This window comes from Dreissena polymorpha, chromosome 6 (assembly GCF_020536995.1).
Source record: "Dreissena polymorpha isolate Duluth1 chromosome 6, UMN_Dpol_1.0, whole genome shotgun sequence".
Classification (NCBI taxonomy): domain Eukaryota; kingdom Metazoa; phylum Mollusca; class Bivalvia; order Myida; family Dreissenidae; genus Dreissena; species Dreissena polymorpha.
Window position 1 is genome coordinate 33,637,252 of NC_068360.1, and position 20,518 is coordinate 33,657,769.

The following is a 20,518-nucleotide window of genomic DNA, read 5'->3' on the forward strand; positions in this document are numbered from 1 at the left end:
TGTTGTATTTATTTCGTTGTTTGTCGTCTTGAATAGCAAACATGTCAAAATAAAGTATGTTCAGACGATGTACAATTTTCATTGTTTATTGTTCCTGAATGTTTGAGAAAACTACAGAAATCTAATAAAAACGACAATTATCATAGTACATAAGGCGACTAAGCGGGTACTTTGCGCATAGTTATAATTTATTTTGATATTATAAAATATGAGAATACCTTGATTTTCGTCATTACGCGAGAGCTTTTTCCGCCATTTTGTGCGTACGATGTACTTTTGTGATCACGTTATTCCCCGCAGTGCTTTACGTCAAATGGAGTAACATCATTTGTTAACGAATTACTAGGGGCTATATTTTTCACAATAGATGATAAATGCTCCAGCAAAGAATTGGACTATAAACGTGACATTATAATGTCTGAAGTTCCGATAAAAAAAAACATTCACGGCGTTTACTATAAGTTTGGAACGACGCACCTTTTGATGTTTTCATTATTTAAATAATATGTTTTACTACTATAGTCATATTCAGCACATGTGGAAGTAACGTACCCTGGATAGTATATGGGCCCAGGAGCCCAATATATTCAAATATATATATAAAATCATTAATTAGTCCAATATCAGAGGGTGGGGATTTTTTCATAGCTCTTTGTCAATTTTTCTCTCATTCAACCTGATTGTATATATTTATTTGAATATATTTGGCTCCTGGGCCCATATTTTATCCAGGGTACGTTACTTCCACCTGCGATATTCAGTAGCGTGTAGCCAAACGTTTAGTTTATGACTACGCGTGCGCATGTATCGAGTTATCAACCAATGAAAATCAAGTAATGACGGACGCCGCCAAGCTTGTTTTGTTATTGTTTTTCTAAAAAATGCAATAGTATTAAATGCAAATCATGCAATAACTACGGTGCATAAAAATATTGTTCATGTAATATTTTTTTACTTGTTATGCAATAAATGTTCTTATATTGTAACAGTAAAATCCACCGGAAATTAACCTGTTGCCTTTGTTCTTGGGACCATGGGAAATTCGTAGACGCCATTTTGTTTCCAAATTCTTGTGATCCTTTCATACTTTCAGTTTTAAAACCGGTGTAAAATGTTCATATGCATAAGTCATTAATAAGTATTGATGTGGAGCATTCGTTAAGCCATTAATATGGCCAAATCCAACACAACTCTTGCCAGTCTTTGGGATGATGGTAATTGTTTTTATTCGCATCACAAAATTTCATTTCAATATTTATAAATTTAGCGTGGTTTTTCAGTAACGGTTAAGCGATAGTGTCATATTAACATGATGCAGTTAAAATAAAGAATTAAACAAAATACATTTCCCTTTTTGTAAGTTTTTAATTAAAATCTGCATGTTTGTTAAAAGCACTGAGGCCTCACAAATGCCTCTGTCAAAATAAAAAAGTTATGTCTTCTCTCAGGCTTTTTAGAGGAACTTTGGGCAGGTCCAGTGGCAGTGCCACATGAACAGGGATGTCGCTTTTGGATTATCTATTGAGCCAAAACATTTTTTTTTCAAAAACTTGATTTTATCTTATATTTATTTCATTAAATCTATATAAAAATATTCCTTACATAGCCAGGGGTGTGATTTTTTCACAGATTGGGTTGTCTGGGTGTCATATCCGCGATTCTCATATATTTGTTAAAAATCCTTGAGGTGTTACGACCTGTCACCAATTCAGGGCTTGACACTTACTTTTTTTATTACTGACCCAAAGGACCACCAGCTTTCAGAAATTTCTGGTCCTCTGAGATTTCAAGTGGTCCGACAATTTTAATGTTATTTTACCTAAGTTTCAACTTTCTTTACAGACTTATCCACTATGTATTGTGCATTTATAAAAAGAAAACTATACTACATTGTATCTACTAAACTATCTCTTATCCTTTTCATATTTTTGCTGTACTTCAAGCTTCTCTTCATACGTTTTAGGTTTTTTAGGCAGAGGTTCTTTAAGGTTTTTTAGGCAGAGGTCCAACCACCCTCGGAATGAAATTCCACATGGCAAAAACTTGTTATATTGAAAATACACAGGTATACTCTCCGGCATTGTGCAATACCTAAACATTATTCTGCGCCATCCACTGTAAATTCGCACAGTAAACAAAGTATATTCTGATGGCACTAATATCGATAAAATGCTAATTATTGCTGCTTTTTCAGCCTTCATGCACAGTCTCAGTTTTCTTAGCCATTTTGAGTCTAATTGGGATCTTTTAAATCGATAAAGTGACAAATTTGAGCATTTTTTATCAATAAAATGGACCAAATGGAATGATTTTATCAACAAATATTGACACAAAATAGATACATCAGGCTGTTTCTTTGCCATTTTGGGAGAAAAATGCAATTAATGTGAAAAGTCCACTGATTTGGGAAAAACTATTTAATACAACTCTTTATAATAATTCAAAATAATGTAAATTATAGCTATATACTTTGTTAGTTGTTTTTGAAATTAATTTGAGATATATTTATCATGATTATGAGACAGTTCTTTAAAAAAAAAAAAAAAAAATGTTTTTTTTTTTTTAACTTCTAGAGGGGATTTTTATTTACAAAATGGGAAGAAAATTTATATTTTTTTTTTAGGGGAATGGGGCTGAATATCGGCCCCGAAATTGCCATAAAAAAACACTGTCTCTCCACATATTACACTGGTACATGTAGATTCTGCCCAAGCATATTTTTTTTAATGGGCAATGTCATTGGCTGTTGTTTCCCGATCACCCAATTAAAATCTGTCTTTTAAAATGTGTTTCCTATATTTTGCTGATTTGTTTGCAAATGGTGCTTTTGTGAAGCGAAAATGAAGATTATTGAACAAATGAAGGAATCTCTTAAAATCTTGGAGATTGAAAAATTATTGAGAAACAAATGTAAATGGGCAAGGGAAAAAACAAAAGTGGATATAAATCAGAAAGCAATACCACTGTCTGAATGGGTACAGATAACAGAAGATTGACTGTCTAAGTAGGGCTAATTTGGAGCTGCTAAGACGTAAAGTCATACTCCATGTGAAAAAATCTTGAACAACAGATCCCCGGGTAAATTGTCGTTTAGCACTTTAACATTGTTGACCTCATTTCCAATTTAAAGACATTGAACTCAAACGAAAGATGGCCGTCATGGTTCACAGGGATCGGAACACACATTGATGCTTTTTGATGCTGTTGTAACCTTTGGAAAAAAATTTGAAAAACAATATACACTGTACATGCATACAAGTAAAGAAAGATCTAGAGTGTAAAATCAAGGTGCAAGGCCCTTATGCCCATCTTTTCAAATCTAATGTATTTCATAAATTTTCACAGAAAAAGTGAGACTATGCGTAAGAAATCAATGAAAAGCTTTTGACAAATCCAGGCCTTTTCCTGGCCATTGTGGGAAAAGTGCAATTTTTGTATTTGGCATTTTTTTTCCTGTGAAAAGTACGCTGAGTTGGGAAAAACTTCTTTCATATAACTTTTCATAATAAGTCAAAGTAGAATAGCAAAATCGATTAAATTGTTGTTATATACTTTGATGGATGTCATCTTATTAGCTCATCTATTTTTTGAAAAAAAAATATGAGCTATTGTCATCACCTTGGCGTCGGCGTTGGCGTCCGGTTAAGTTTTGCGTTTAGGTCCACTTTTCTCAGAAAGTATCAATGCTATCGCATTCAAACTTGGTACACTTACTAACCATCATGAGAGGACTGGGCAGGCAAAGTTAGATAACTCTGGCGTGCAATTTGACAGAATTATGTGCCCTTTTTATACTTAGAAAATTTTTGTTAAGTTTTGCGTTTAGGTCCACTTTTCTCAGAAAGTATCAATGCTATTGCATTCAAACTTGGTACACTTACTTACTATCATGGGGGGACTGGGCAGGCAAAGTTAGATAACTCTGGCGTGCATTTACCGTATACGTGCGCTTATAAGACGCATTTTTGAGACTTAAATTAATAAGTTACAGTTGGGGTCGCGTCTTATAAGCGAGATACTGGTGAAAATAAACAAAAAAATTCAAAACATCGAGTTTACTGGGCTTATGCTAGCCAAGTTGGACACTTGTCAGTTGTTTTGAATCATCGCGGCAGCCATTTGCATTTTCTCTAAAGTCTGTATTGGCCCGTACCGTGTATCGGAACGCTATGTTCAGTTACCGATTTATTTGTAATAAAATGTATTGTTACTGATTTTGTTGTCTATTATTTTTAATTGGAATTTTGTTATTTTTGGGGCGTAAGACGTTATATTGTCCGTGATTATTCTTAAAAAGTTTTTATCACCTAATTGTCTGCGCGCGACGTCGTTAAATGCCATATAAATTGGCCATTATAGTATACGTGTGTAAGCGGCAACTCGATGCCAACATGCTTAAAACAACAGCAAAATCAATTCTCAGTTTGAAACTGTCAATTGTTTAATAAACACGCTGCCGATTACAAATGCTATTTGACAAGTTTGTATCACCCGATCGTCTTTGTTCCATGCGTTAATTTTCAATTAAGACATAGTTGGCAATTAGGGTATCCTCTGAAATAAGTTACGAGTTTGCAACTGTCAATTGTTAAATAAACACGTTTATTCAGACGACCCACTAATACCGATGACACATTATTTATTAGGGGCCAACAACGACGGGAGCAAAGAGCGACCGCATGCAATTATCCGCATATGGCTTTCTTCTTGACACGTGATTTCGATCTGCGCTTCGGAATCTATCACTCTATCACGCGATTGGCTAATTTTATGAAAGTAGGCGTTACCTATTGTTGATAGACAATGGGCGTAAAATTTGCATAATCTAGGTAATAAAACTAAACGCTTTCAAAATATCTGCCTATCAGATTTCAATACCTGTCAAACAATACAATTAAGATGACTGACACGATCAATTTTGCTTGTGCATTGATATTACGAACGTAATATGTTTGCAATTGTTAGGGCAAATGATTAATACGCAATTGTTAGAAATTTTGTCAATTTGATAATTATTTTTATTGCATGAATAATACTTGAAAATAAATTAAAACCCACTAATATATCATAAAATAAACAAATATTATTTACTTTGTTGTTTGATTGTTTTATTTTTCAGACTTGCATGAATTACTAATTGTATGCAGCGCGAGTTTGAAAAATTCTCAATGTTTTACTAATTGATGATTTTCTTTCACATTCTGCCATTTTTCGGCCATTTTCCGGCCGATGAATACGGCAAAATTTGACTGCGTCTTACACGCGGGTCAGTCTCAAATCCACCCATTATAAAGTCCGACGTCGGGGTGCGTCTTATAAGCGAGGGCGTCTTATAAGCGCACGTATACGGTATACAGAATTATGTGCCCTTTTTATACTTAGAAAATTGAAAATTTTGGTTAAGTTTTGTGTGTAGGTCCATTTTATTCTGTAAGTATCAAAGCTATTGCTTTCATACTTGCAACACTTACTGACTATCATAAGGGGACTGTGCAGGCAAAGTAATGTAACTCTGACTAGCATTTTGACAGAATTATGGGCCCTTTTTAACCAGGTTTTCCGAAGGAAAAAACTGGTTATTAGATTGGCGAATGCGGGCGGGCTGGCTGGCGGGCTGGCGGAATAAGCTTGTCCGGGCCATAACTATGTCATTCATTGTCAGATTTTAAAATCATTTGGCACATTTGTTCACCATCATTGGACGGTGTGTCGCGCGAAATAATTACGTCGATATCTCCAAGGTCAAGGTCACACTTTGAGTTCAAAGGTCAAAAATGGCCATAAATGAGCTTGTCCGAGCCATAACTATGTCGTTCATCGTCAGATTTTAAAATCATTTGGCACATTTGTTCACCATCATTGGACGGTGTGTCGCGCGAAATAATTACGTCGATATCTCCAAGGTCAAGGTCACACTTTGAGTTCAAAGGTCAAAAATGGCCATAAATGAGCTTGTCCTGGCCATAACTATGTCATTCATTGTGAGATTTTAAAATCATTTGGCACATTTGTTCACCATCATGGGACGGTGTGTCCCACGAAAGAATCACGTCAATATCTCCAATGTCAAGGTCGCCACGACTAAAAATAGATTTAAAAGAAACAAAAAAACTTACAAAGGGGGTTAATTTTTTTTGTTCATTTCAAAAGTTCAGTTTGAGTTTTCTCTCTTTATCAGATTTTTTTTTCACAATGAAAACCTGGTTTTGTGACAATTTTGTCCCTTGTTATACTTAGAAAATTGAAAATTTGATTAAGTTTTGTGTTTAGGTCCACTTTATTCCTACAGTATCAAAGCTATTGCTTTCATACTTGCAACACTTATTAACTATCATAAGGGGACTGTGCAGGCAAAGTTATGTAACTCTGACTGGCATTTGGACGGAATTATGGGCCCTTTATACTTAGAAAATTGAAAATTTGGTTAAGTTTTGTGTTTTGGTCCACTTTACCCCTAAAGTATCATAGATATTGCTTTCATACTTGGAACACTCGCAAACTATCATAAGGGTACAGTAAAAGGACAAGTTGCATAACTCTGGTTGTCATTTTTACGGAATTATGGCCCTTTTTTGACTTAGTAATTTGAATATATGGTTAAATTTTGTGTTTCGATCCCTTTTACTTCTTAACTATCAAGGCTATTGCTTTCAAACTTCAAATACTTTCATGCTAACATGAGGTTACTGTGCCTGGCAAGTTGAATTTTACCTTGACCTTGAATGACCTTGACTCTCAAGGTCAAATTATTACATTTTGCTAAAATTGCCATAACTTCTTTATTTATGATTAGATTTGATTGATACTTTGACAAAACTACTCTTACCTGACATACCACAATAGACTCCACCCAAACTGTCCCCCGTGCCCCCCCCCTCCCCTGAATCCCCCCCCTTTTTTTATGCCCCCCTTCGAAGAAGAGGGGGTATATTGCTTTGCTCATGTCGGTCGGTCTGTCAGTCTGTCCGTCCACCAGGTGGTTGTCAGACGATAACTCAAGAACGCTTGGGCCTATGATCATGACACTTCATAGGTACATTGATCATGACTCGCAGATGACCCCTATTGATTTTGAGGTCACTAGGTCAAAGGTCAAGGTCACGGTGACCCGATATAGTAAAATGATTTTTGAATGATAACTCAAGAACGCATAAGCCTAGGATCATGAAACTTCATGGGTAGATTGATCATGACTCGCAGATGACCCCTATTGATTTTGAGATCAAAGGTCAAGGTCACGGTGACCCGAAATAGTAAAATGGTTTCTGGATAATAACTCAAGAATGCATACGCCTAGGATCATGAAACTTCATGGGTAGATTGATCATGACTCGCAGATGATCCCTATTGATTTTGAGGTCACTAGGTCAAAGGTCAAGGTCACGGTGACCCGAAATAGTAAAATGGTTTTCGGATGATAACTCAAGAACGCATATGCCTCGGATCATGAAACTTCACAGGTAGATTGATCATGACTCACAGATGACCCCTATTGATTTTGAGGCCACAAGGTCAAAGGTCAAGGTCACGGTGACCGGTAATAGTAAAATGATTTTCGGATGACAACTCAAGAACGCTTTTGCCTATGATCATGACACTTCATAGGTACATTGATCGTCATTCGCAGATGACCCCTATTGATTTTCAGGTCACTTAGTCAAAGGTCAAGGTCACAGTGACAAAAAACGTATTCACATGATGGCTGCCACTACAACGGACAGTCCGTATGGGGGGCATGCATGTTTTACAAACAGCCCTTGTTTTTTGTTTTTTAAGATCATCCCACAAATGACCACCACGCCCTCACACTATACCCCCCCCCCCCCCCCCCCAATTTTTATGTCCTCCACTATAGTATCTCTATCTATACTATACTCTATATATATTCCGAAGGAAAAAACTGGTTATTAGATTGGCGAATGCGGGCGGGCTGGCTGGCGGGCGGGCGTAACAAGCTTGTCCGGGCCATAACTATGTCGTTAATTGTCAGATTTTAAAATCATTTGGCACATTTGTTCACCATCATTGGACGGTGTGTCGCGGGAAATAATTACGTGGATATCTCCAAGGTCAAGGTCACACTTTGAGTTCAAAGGTCAAAAATGGCCATAAATGAGCTTGTCCTGGCCATAACTATGTCTTTCATTGTGAGATTTTAAAATCATTTGGCACATTTGTTCACCATCATGGGACGGTGTGTGGCACGAAAGAATCATGTCAATATCTCCAATGTCAAGGTCGCCACAACTAAAAATAGATTTTTTTAAAAACAAACTTACAAAGGGGGTTAATTTTGTTTGTTCATTTCAAAAGTTCAGTTTTAGTTTTCTCCCTTTATCAGATTTTTTTTCACAATGAAAACCTGGTTTTGTGACAATTTTGTCCCTTGTTATTATTTTATGTTTGAAATACCGTCCAACCATCGCACCCAAGAATCCCCCCACCCCCCACCCTCCCCCCACCCGAATCCCCCCCCCCCCACCAATTTTTTTTTTTTTTTTTTTTTAAGATCATCTCACAAAGGACCACCACACCCTCACACTATACCCCCCACCAACCCACCTCCACCCCAAATTTCTTTTTTTTTTATATGGTTAAACCTCCCCCCCCCCCCCCCCCGCATTTTTGGAAAATAATGTAATAAATGTCCACATTCCCATGCTAAACACCCCTCTTCACTCCACCCCTCCCTCTTTTGTGATTGAAAATGAGAGTCCCTTCACCTTTAAAAAGAAAATAGATGAGATGTCTGCACCCGCAAGGCGGTGCTCTTGTTAAAATTGAGATATAACAACTATTAGACAATCTTTTTTTTTATGGCAAAATTTCTTAGCAGGTCTAAAAATTACAGCTCCGACTAAGAAAATTTGCAGTCAGGGGTGTGATTTTTCCGCGGATCCGTGGATTTCCGCGGATCGGGTTGTCCCGGATGTCACTTCTGAGATTTGCGTAAATTCGTTTTAAAAAATGTGGGGGAGAGGGGCTACCACCGATTCCGCGGACCTATTTCATAAGCGGCCCAAAATATCCGCGGCCCGCGAAATTTCTCCGCATCTTACACTGGTAGATTCTGCCTAAGCATTTTTAAAACGAGCCATATAATTGGCTGTTGTTTCCCAATCTTCCAATTAAAATCGTGTTCTTAAAATGCGCTCTGTGATTTGTTTGCTAATGGCGCCGTTGTGAAGAGAAAATTAAGATTATTGAAATAACAAATAGCAATCGAATAAACGACTGACATCACCTAGTCTGATAGGAATAATGAAATGTGTTTGTCAGAAAAAAGACTACGTTTTAGATACAAGCAACACATATTTTGTTAAGAAATGTGCCCACTGAATTTGTGTCACGGAAACCAGTGTTTGCAAATTGGAGTGTAGTCTACTCGCGAAGTAAAACAATTTAGAGAGTATCGTTCGAACATGGAAATAGACAAACATGATTTGATGTCTGTGGGTCTGTGTATAATCAGATTCATATGCATATTCTGCTTTATTATGTTTGTCACGCTGTTCAGTTATCTGAAATAGCTTTGAACTGAGTGAAGATGTGAAATGCAAGATATTGAAAGGTAAACAAATTAAATATATTAATTTAACTCAGTTAATACATCATTAACACCAGAAGAACACTCAAGTGTGTTTGTTTATATTTAGTCTATTAACTGTCATTCAATATATTGAAAAACTGCTGCTATTGATCACAATAAATACTTACTTAACTGTTTACTTTGCATCCTCAGTATGTTTAATGTGAAGTTTAACAGGTTTTTATAAAGAAATATTGTTATGAAGTTCAAAAAGTTGTTTATTTTAATGTCTGTTTTTATGTTTGTCATTGCGTTATGCGCGCCATTCGCATAGTCAAAATCAGTCAACAGAATTTTCCTCCCCTCTGACTTTGCCTCAATCACACCCCTGGCAGTAAGAAACGTGATAAAGAGCGAATATAAATGAGAAATAAAGGCTTACCACTTTCTTGCTGATATGGCTGGGGAGTGAGCAGCATTTAAACAATTAATACATTGTTGCGAGTAATAAAGGGAATATAGTTTTAGCAGCGAAAAATACCTGTTTCGGCATGGAAATCGCCATCTTTTTTTGCGATGCGATTACCTCTCTGAATTACTTTTAGCAGAGTTGATTACTTTGGTCTGTGTTTTTAGCTCACCTGAGCACAACGTGCTCATGGTGAGCTTTTGTGATCGCTTTTTGTCCGTTGTGCGGCGTCAACATTTGACTTGGTAACTCTCTAGAGGCCACATTTATTGTCCAATCTTCATGAAATTCGGTCAGAAGATTTGTCTTAATGATCTCTTGGATGAGTTTGAAAATGATTACGTTTGCTTGAATAACATGGCCGCCAAGGGGCGGGGCATTTTTCCTTATATGGCTATATAAGGATATAGTAAAATCTTGTTAACACTCTAGAGGCTACATTTATAGTCCGATCTTCCTGAAACTCGGTCAGAAGATTCATCCCAATAATATCTTGGACGAGTTTAAAAATGATGCTGGTTGGTTGAAAAAAATGGCCACCATAGGGGCGGGGCTATTTTCCTTATATGGCTTTAAAAAAACTTGTTAACACTCTAGTGGTCACACTTATTTTCCAATCATCATGAAACTAGGTCAGAAGATTTGTCCCAATGATATCTTGGATGAGTTCGAAAATGGTTTTGGTTGCTTTAAAAACATGGCCACCAGGGGCGGGGCATTTTTCCTTATATGGCTAAATATGGCTATAGTAAAACCTTGTTGACAATCAAGAGGCCACATTTATTGTCCAATCTTCATGAAATTTGGTCAGAAGATTGGTCCCAATGATATCTTGAATGAGTTCGGAAATAATTATTTTTGCTTGAAAAAAATGGCTTCCAGTGCCTTCCCCAGGAATTTGTTCAGGCGCCCCGGGGGTGGGTTCGGGAGGGGTGTCCCCGCCCGACGTTGATTTTTTTTAATTTAACGTGTCAATTCACGTTCTGTGGTGCGTTATAACTCAAAGAAAAACAGCGTCAAAAGACGTCATTTGGTGCGCTATGACTCTTCAAAAAAAATCCCCCAGTCATTTAAACATATATTTTTTATATTGTTTAATTGTTTTAAAACTTTTCCGCACAGATAGTAAAATCCCGACTCAAACGATTCCCCAATACATCCGTTTCAACCCGACTCTATTACTGTATACTTACTATTTTTCAAGTTTCTATTTATTACCCAATAATCCCGTTTATTCCGTTTTTATCAATCTCTTTCTGGTAAATATTTACAATGAAAGCTTTCAGTTATTTCTTTAACACAAACCTTGCCATTTTTTAAGTGACTATTTATAGATTTGATGAAATATTGCCTCTGAATATGCGTCAATCCCCTGACCTGTTGTGTGCTTGTTAAAACGCTCAATACACGCCATTTGTATGCAATAGACGCCACGTTGTACATGCTGCATAATTTTCGCGCTCTTTTTAATTGAGAAAAAGATTCGACACAAAATAAATTAGCACTCCTAATTTGAAGCAAAAATATTTAACGGTGCGGTAACATTTACATTCGGAAGTGTGTTTCGGATTAAAAACGCGTTAACATCGACTTACGGTAATGGGTTTCGGATTACAAATTTAATTATTCCCATTTGACATTTCAACAAATATTAACCGTTGCGTTATAAATTCAACGATAATTTGTTTACACACTTTACGAGTCGAATAAATGTTTTGACGGAATTATGCATGAAAATCACGTTGTCCACGAGGATCACGGCCGGTTGACGTCATCAGTCTTCTAACTATCGATTATCGGACGAAACATTTACAAGTGTGCGTAATTAATTCAACGAAAATTTGTTAAAAGCGCATTACGTGTCGAATAAATGTCAGAAAAACGAGGTTAATCAGTTCTATAAATGGACATGTTGAAATATACATGTACTGGAATTAAATAAATTGTTATCACATAATTGTAACCGCTATAATAATTAATTGTTTACCACTTGCAATTAATTTCTCGTATTAATTATGAGTCATAGGTAACACTTGTTTACAGTAAAAAGGTGTGATGATGATGCCCGAAACCGTCTTTAATGTTCTGTACTGTACTAATTACCGGTTTTATATTACTCAAATGGTACAACTACTTGCTAATCAAGCTGCGATAAACTCTTACTTCATGCCAGACGTCAATCAAAAATAATGGTGGATAGTTAACCCCGCCCTCATAAGCATTAGCGTAACCGATTGGACGATGAACTTCACAGTTTGACGACTGGAAAGTTACCAGATACATCCTTGTCAGCATTTAAATGACCGTGTAATGTGGCTAGAATAATCGATACGCGCGTCATGCTATTCTCTTATCAGTGGATTATCCATTACCCCATGTGGTGTTTATGGCGATTACTTGTGAAAGTAGGTACCGAGTGCTCTTTTAAAACAGGGAATATTGATACACTGATAGGAAAACCTTGATTTTTTTGGACAATCTCCACTTTCTTTTACTGAAGAATACACTAATCGGAAAATTTCAAGCGCCCCGGGGACTCTGATTTCGAAATTCAAGCGCCCCGGCAAGGGGCGCTTAAATGGCCTGGGGAAGACCCTGGCTTCCAAGGGGCGGGGCATTTTTCCTTATATGGCTATAGTAAAATCTTGTTAACACTCTAGAGGCCACATTTATTGTCCGATCTTCATGAAACTTGGTCAGAAGATTCATCCCGATAATATCTTGGATGAGTTAAAATATGATGCTGGTTGGTTGAAAAACATGGCTGCCAGGGGGCGGGGCATTTTTGCTTATATGGCTATAGTAAAATCTTGTTAACACTAAAGAGGCCACATTTATTTTCCGATCTTCGTGAAACTTGGTCAGAAGATTTGTCCCAATAATATCTTGTTATCTCAGGTGAGCGACTTTGGGCCTTTCAGGCCCTCTTGTTTGTATTTTCAAGATATTTATGTAGAAGACTAGAAGTTACATGATGTATGTTGTTATATGTGTCGTGTTCGGAGAAAACGGGGGCATAATGCTTGTGCATAAAGTGTTGCCCCAGATTAGCCTGTGCAGTCTGCACAGGCTAATCAGGGACAACACTTTCCGCTTTTACGACATTTTTTGTTTAAATGAAGTCTCTTCTTATCAAAAATCAAATTTAGGCGGAAAGTGTTGTCCCTGATTAGCCTGTGCGGACTGCACAGGCTTATCTGGAACGACACTTTTCGTAAATGCATTATGCCCAGTTTTCTCAGAACACTACTCATATTTATTTCAGGACAGTCTAGTCCTATTAAGATAATCCACACTACACCTGTCAAGATGGAGCAAGGGGGAGAACTTCAGCATGAAATTGTTCAGTTTTACAAGACTTCTGGATTAGAATCAATGGCAAAAGAGGTATTTGAATAAAACTGTTAAAAAAATCAATTTTAAATAGAACATTATTTTCGTGGGTATTAATCAAGACATAACACTTGTAGGGAAAACAGGTCGGATTGTAAATTTTGTATTTTTGAGTGACTTATTGTGTTTCCACTTATTTCTCTGAGGTATGAAATTTATTAAATGAAATTTTATGCTTATATCAAATGATACTGTTTGTTAATCTTTCAAAATTTCAATAGCCAAGGCTGGGGCATAACAAGACTGGCCACATATTTTAACAGGGTGGGGCAAAAAAGCAAGGGGGTCCCCCATTCTAATCTGCTTTAGCCACTGGTAATTTACTATGTATGTTATTTATCGATAAATTTTTCCTGCTAGGTGTTAACTTGGCCTAGATAAAGAAATAATGAATCGAAACAGTGTACATTTTTACAAAATATAGATGTCATGAATGCAGTAAACAGTGATGTTAAAAAAGAGGTTTCAAGTCTCAGTCATCCTTTATCAATCTTAAGAGCATCATAATCATATTCAGACATTAATCATGTGTTGCATTAATGCGTCTTTAAACAGGCTTGAAATTAGACGCGCCCAGATTGTTTATAAGATTGTATCTCTATTTCCAAGAAACACTTTCCAAAGCTTGTAAACAGATATTAGTTGTGTCACTCTTCTTCGGTTGTTCTGAATAATAGGCAGTTAAGAAAGTGCTGTCTGGTTGATAAATATTCAATGTAGTAGCAGGTTTTTTTTTGGGTTGTAGGGGAAAGGGCCTTTAGCCCTTAGGTTGGGGAAATTTCATGCGCGATTTTCCACTTTTGGTGAAATTTCACTCACGATTTTCCACTTTTGGGGGAAAATCCCGCATGTTTTTTCCTTTATAGGGGAAAAATTTTAAGGGTCTTACTTTTACTGTTAATTGGGTTAAAAAAAAAAAGACTGTTATTTTCTTCATACATCAATATTTAGGGTTAATTTACATGTTATTACACAATTTCACAGACAGACTATGACTGACTTTGTCAAAGTGATCACTTTATGACAGGGACTAACTGTGGCCGGCTGTGCCAGACTGAGTTAACCTTGACAGGGACTGGCTGTGACAGTTTCAGACCGTTCAGGAACAGACTGCTGCAGTGGACTTACTTTTGTGAAGAAAGCTGAAATAACCGCGTTATTCGCAATTTTTGGGGGCTTTTCCCGGTAATTTCGCCAGTTATGCGACATTTTGCCTTTTTTGGTGACATTTAACGTAAAACGAGTTGATAGTTATTGTAAATCGGCCAAGGGAGGTAATCATTGTCTTAGCATTTATGCAGTACAGAACAGCGTGTACGTTTGGGAACCATAATTGGACGGGTACCAAACGGTGTTTTGTACGATTTCCAGCGAATTTGTTGTAAAATTCAATCGTTTTGAACTGTTTTATGGAGGGAAAAGCTTCCGCTTGGGGAATTTTTCGGTCCGGAAAGGGTAAAAAAGTAGCCTAGATTGCTTGGGGAAGATGCCGATATTCGGCGTCTGTTATATAAGGTAAAAACCTTCTGAGTAGAAAAAAATATTTTGCAGTATTTTGATTTGAGTAAAAGTTAAATGCTGCATTATATATTTTGCTCATGTAGATATATTTTTGGGATTAATACTCAGTTTATAGCTTAAAGTTTTTAAAAGACCATGATTTCCTTATATTTTAAGTTTTAAATACAAATATTGCAAAATGTACTTGTTTGCCTTGCCTTATTCATAGCACTGTAACTTTCTACATGTAGTACATCATTATCTAAGCTTATTCAGAGCTATTGATCCAAAACAGTTTCCTTAATCTTTATTTGTCTTATTTCGTTCACATTTCACATACTGAACAGGTCAAATACATAATGCCATGGTTAGCGCCATCCATTTCTAGTGATCATGAAATGTCTGGATCGCAATAAAACAAGAGGTCATTCAACTATATATGCTGGCCATTTCCTGGTGTATCTAAGGGTCTGTTAAACAGACCCATTCCCAAAGCAAAAAAAAAAATCCCCATTGGAAAAAACAGAAAATAGAAGTGTCTTTTACTAATGATTATTACATCCAACAAAGTATATCACTTCAATAATATGATTTTGTTCTAATAAATGATACATCAGGCTTTTCCCAAAGCAGTTTAAGTGGAGCTGCACTGCTGTGGCTTAACCGCTAAATCAATTTAGCAGCAACACTTGATTTTCTGATTAAGGTTATTCAGCCGTTGAAATTACAGTATTTATTGTGTGTCAATGTGAGACAAGTTTAAGCCAAGTTAAGTCTGGGATTTCGGTGGTTAATTCATTTGAAATGTGTCGGTGTCATTTTTACCACGCAGGGTACTTGGCTGTTAGAATATTTTTAAGGCCACAAAACTATATCAAGTTGCCTACGTACAGTACACATTTTTTTCCAGCATGGTATAATGGATGCTAATGGTGAATTGTCAGGATTGTCTGGACCATCATCCAATAGAACAGGTAAAATATAGAATTGTTATACAAAATTAATGTATCATTAATTTGATTCTTGTTAACACAATACCATTCTGCTTACATAAATTTAGACTTAAAATGATAAATGTGCAATACAAACCAAACAGGAACAATGAAGAATTCAATGTTCTACTAGCAAGGTATCAGAAAATGTGGGACCAATGTCTGGCAGCTCATGCAAACTTTGAAACATGTACTTAAAATTTTGAGACGCAAGTGACAAACTTATAAAAAAAGATTGTTTTTCAACCAAAATGGTAAAACTTTGTGCTTGAGACAAATAACATGCATACAACTCTGGTAGAATCATACGCAAGCCAACTCTTTGCTTAATATTTAATCTAGAATTTTGGCAACTTTGGGACTATAATTTTGTAATTTCTGTCAAAGAACTTTGAACATCAATATTTTTATGTACAGGCATGCAGACAATGATTGTGACTGTTCCAATGTCTCCACACAAATCATCCCCGTACAGAGCCACAGAATACACTCCAAGGGTCATACATACGCAGGTAAAGAAAGGGGCATACTTTATTTGTTGATGTGAACAGAGATCATTGTTTGGCATAACTAAGCTAGGAACAATAGTTTTTCAAATAGAATGATATGGGTAGTTCTCTTAATAATTGTGTCTTGTTCTGAGAAAACTTGGCTTAATTCATGTGCGTAAAGTGTCGTCCCAGATTAGCCTGTGCAGTCCACACAGGCTGATCAGGGACAAAACTTTCCGCCTAAACTTGATTTTCGGTAAGGAGGGACTTCCTTGAAACTAAAAATACCATTAAAGCGGAAAGTGTCATCCCTGATTAGCCTGTGCGGACTGCACAGGCTAATCTGGGACGACACTTTACGCACATGAATTAAGCCCAGTTTTCTCAGAACAAGACACAATTGTTAGTTTCTTCTTGACTCGTTATCAAAATCATATGAGTCTTGATCTGGGTAAACTGGGCTTAATGCTTTAGCTTAGTGTCATCCCAGATAAGCCTGTGTAGTCAGCACAGGCTAATCAGGGAGTAAACTTTCTCCCTTAATTGGATTTTCGTTAGGCAGTGACTTCCATTAATGGAAAGATTCAATATAAGCTGAAAATGTACTCTCTGATTAGCCTGTGCAGACTGCACTTTAAACACCTTCAAATAATCTGCTTTTGCATCATTTTGATGCAAACAATATCAAGAAGTGTACAAAATATATTTAAAGTCATACAATTTATGTTGTTGTTTTGTTACTTAATTGGTGATTATTTAAACATTATTTGCATAATGAACATATATGCAGAAAGACTATAAATCCTGACTTTGTTTCTTTGACCCCCATAAAAGCACAGGATCATTTGACTCCTGGTTTACAATTTTTTTGAAATCCCTGATCTTTACTCTGTAACCTTTTGTAACCCCTGAAAATGTCAAGCCTTGGGTCATTTGACTGTTATATAAATTCTTTTTAAATCCCTGATCAACACTCTAACCTTTTGTGAGGTTACATGGCTCTGCAACCTGTTGTGGGGTTACATCACTCTGTAACCTTTTGTGAGGTTACATTGCTGTGCAACGTTTTGTTGGTTACATCACTCTGTAACCTTTTGTGAGGTTACATGGCTCTGCAACCTTTTGTGGGGTTACATCACTGTGTAACCTTTTGTGAGGTTACATGGCTCTGCAACCTTTTGTGGGGTTACATCACTCTGTTACCTTTTGTGAGGTAACATGGCTCTGCAATCTTTTGTGAGGTTACATCACTCTGTAACCTTTTGTGAGGTTACACGGCTCTGCAACCTTTTGTGGGGTTACATCACTCTGTAACCTATTGTGAGGTAACATGGCTCTGCAATCTTTTGTGAGGTTACATCACTCTGTAACCTATTGTGAGGTAACAATTGTCCTCTGTTATCTTACAGAGTGTTCTCACAACTCAACAGCAGCAGCAGCAGTACATGCCAGGGTCTCCACACATGATCACAGCCGCCTCCAGCCCTCACACCCCAGTGTACCAGAACCGCAAACGACAGAGCGACATTATCATTGAGCACGAGTACTCTGAAGGGTAAGTCTCCTATTTTGGCTCAATTGGTAGTTGTAGGCTTAGGTACTACTTAAAAGTTTAGTTCAATGTACCCTGGGTGCAGAAAATTTGCTCAAAGGCACATGGCCATACTCCGGTTTACCTTTTAGTATATTATCCGTACCCTTGGTGCTTAGAAGTATACTTGAGTCTACCATGACCCATCAAGTCCTACTTTTTGTTTGTCACTGCTTTTTTTAGATTTATTAAAAGGATGTGTTTATAAAATTCATTGAAAAGATGTGTATATGATGTTTATTGATAAGAAATTCAACTGCTAAAAAATTGGGTAGGATTGAAACTGCTCACCGAGCCTTACAATGTCTTTATTTTTATGCCCCCAAAGCAGGGCTTGCACTAAGAAATAAATTTTGGAAGTCCTGACTTCCTGCCCTTTACTTATGGAAGTCCCACTCAAAAATGATGGAAGTCCAAACAACTTAAATGTTGATGTTAACGGAATGTCAACTGCGTAAATGATCACAAATTCTTCCCATCCATTTTGGGTCACTGTACATCTGTGAAAGTAACTAGATATATCTTACAACAAGGCGGAGACTACCCTAGGCTTTAAAAATAGGGAGAAGTTTGGAAAATCAGGGTATAAGTTTGTGCAAACAATATCGACTTAAAAAACAAAACATGTTAATTTCAAAACTTTTATTATTTCTATCATTTTACTATGTTCATCTGTAAAAACAATAAATTCTCATTAAAATCTACGTAATCATAACACATTTAAGTCATTCAACAGATTTAAGTAATTTGAGATATGTGCGGTTGCACATTTTCATCACATATTTATTGTCATTTTATTAACCTCATCCCTATGACTGCATTTGCAACAAAACACAATCTTAATGAATGGTCATGATGTAGCATCTAGTATATCAATTACTGTTTATCCGAATACTAAATATGTCCGAAATATGTACACTTAATAAATGCCTTACCAGTTTAGCTTTAATAATCCAAACTTTCCTTGTTGTTATCTGGTTTAACAAACCTTATCAAATATTTGTTAAATCCATTTAATGTTTTCTCCATTATTGAGCCAACATTACTTGTAATTTGAATCGCCAGATTTGAACTGAACGCGGGTTGAATGTTACAATAGGTCTGCCATTTGCAATGTCGAAGGTCATGACGTAGCAATTTAATTCTACTCGGATAATTTATAGCTTATCCAGGAAATGTGTTTTCTGAATGTTTCTGACTAGTTAAATGACTTGTTAGTGTAGAAAATGAACTGTGATTCCAGTTTATATAAGATGGTTATTACTCGTAATTATCGGTGGATTAACAAACCGAGAAAACTCGCGGGACCTAATACAGTAGTGAATCTACGTAATTAATTTGATTAATTTTGTTTTTCTTTAATTATTTTTGCCGTCTTTCTTTTACCGTGCCGTCTGCCCAAAACCAGCAATTATCTCCTAATCATTAGACAACATATGGCACGCGCAGAGACACGAGTGTGTTGTTAAAGCAACCAATTTTAAGCGACTGCTTTGTCACGGTAAATTTGCGATCCGCGCGGGGGGTAAATTGTGTAACAGTTAAATAAACAACAAACAATAAACTTGCTAATCACCTGCGGGCGGTAGAAAATATAAGAAGGCGGAGTTTAGACTGATCGAGACGTGTGCAAAACACATTGAGTCGGCAGAAAGCAGTGTTGATTGAAGTGTTATTTTAATCGACAGTTTACGTCCCGGGTTGCTATTTTCGGCGTATGATCAATTTTAAGGAAGTACAGTGGACGTCATGTTTTTTTTTTTATCGGCGTATGGAAACAATTATCGGGCGTAATATACGGCCGTACGCCGCTTAGTGCAAGCCCTGCCCCAAAGGAGGGCATATAGTGATCGCACTGTCTGTCTGTCTGTCACACTTTGAGTTTAGGTTTCAAAAATGTTCATAACTTCTTTGTCGCTTCAGATGTAACATTCATACTTGGTATGAATGTGTATATGGACAAGGCCTTTCCATACGCACACAAATTTTTACTCCTTTGACCTTGACCTTGAACTTAGGGTCCGCGTTTAGGTTTCGAAAAATACTCATAATTTCTATCACAGCTTTTATCATCAGCATATGTCATCCTATGGAGACAACTCTTGTTGAATTTGTTAAAGAGGTTGTCGAGACATAGTGAACGCTGTGTCGTCATAGCAACTGGGAGGCCATGGGTTTGATCTCCACTGCCGAAGACTTTTAGCTCTCCAGAAAAGACACTAAGTACTGTTTCTACCCAGAAAACAGAATTAATAATGTTTCAATAGGCCTTAAGGCTTTGGCTGCAATCAAGCTAAAATAAATAGGTTTAAGCTAACCTCTTTCAGTAAAAGATCAAAAAAGGGTGAGAAAGGTGGAAAAGGTCTCCGTCATTTCTCCATGAAAGTCTGTGAGAAGGTGCAGAAGAAGGGGGTGACCTCCTACAATGAGGTGGCAGATGAGCTGGTGGCAGAGTTCAGTGACCCAAGGAACATCATGTCACCACAGGATGCAGTGAGTGAAAATATCTATATGCAACCATCATAAAACCAGAACAGCCTGCTCGCAGTCTGT

General features: G+C 36.8%; 1 protein-coding gene across 3 annotated transcripts in view; it reads left to right on the forward strand.

Moving 5' to 3' along the window:
• The first annotated feature begins 801 nt into the window (after nt 1–801).
• LOC127834762 (transcription factor Dp-1-like) overlaps nt 802–20,518 on the forward strand; it is a 40,882-nt gene continuing 21,165 nt past the window's right edge. Inside the window, exons 1-6 of one of the 3 annotated variants that reach the window (XM_052360797.1) lie at nt 802–919; nt 13,264–13,385; nt 15,802–15,865; nt 16,301–16,395; nt 17,784–17,929; nt 20,293–20,458. In XM_052360797.1, the coding sequence (XP_052216757.1) occupies nt 13,308–13,385; nt 15,802–15,865; nt 16,301–16,395; nt 17,784–17,929; nt 20,293–20,458 (549 nt within the window). In that variant the 5' untranslated portion in view covers nt 802–919; nt 13,264–13,307. Of the gene's footprint in view, nt 941–987; nt 1,215–13,263; nt 13,386–15,801; nt 15,866–16,300; nt 16,396–17,783; nt 17,930–20,292; nt 20,459–20,518 lie in introns of those variants that run through there. The other 2 variants (XM_052360796.1, XM_052360795.1) reach the window with 2 other exon arrangements.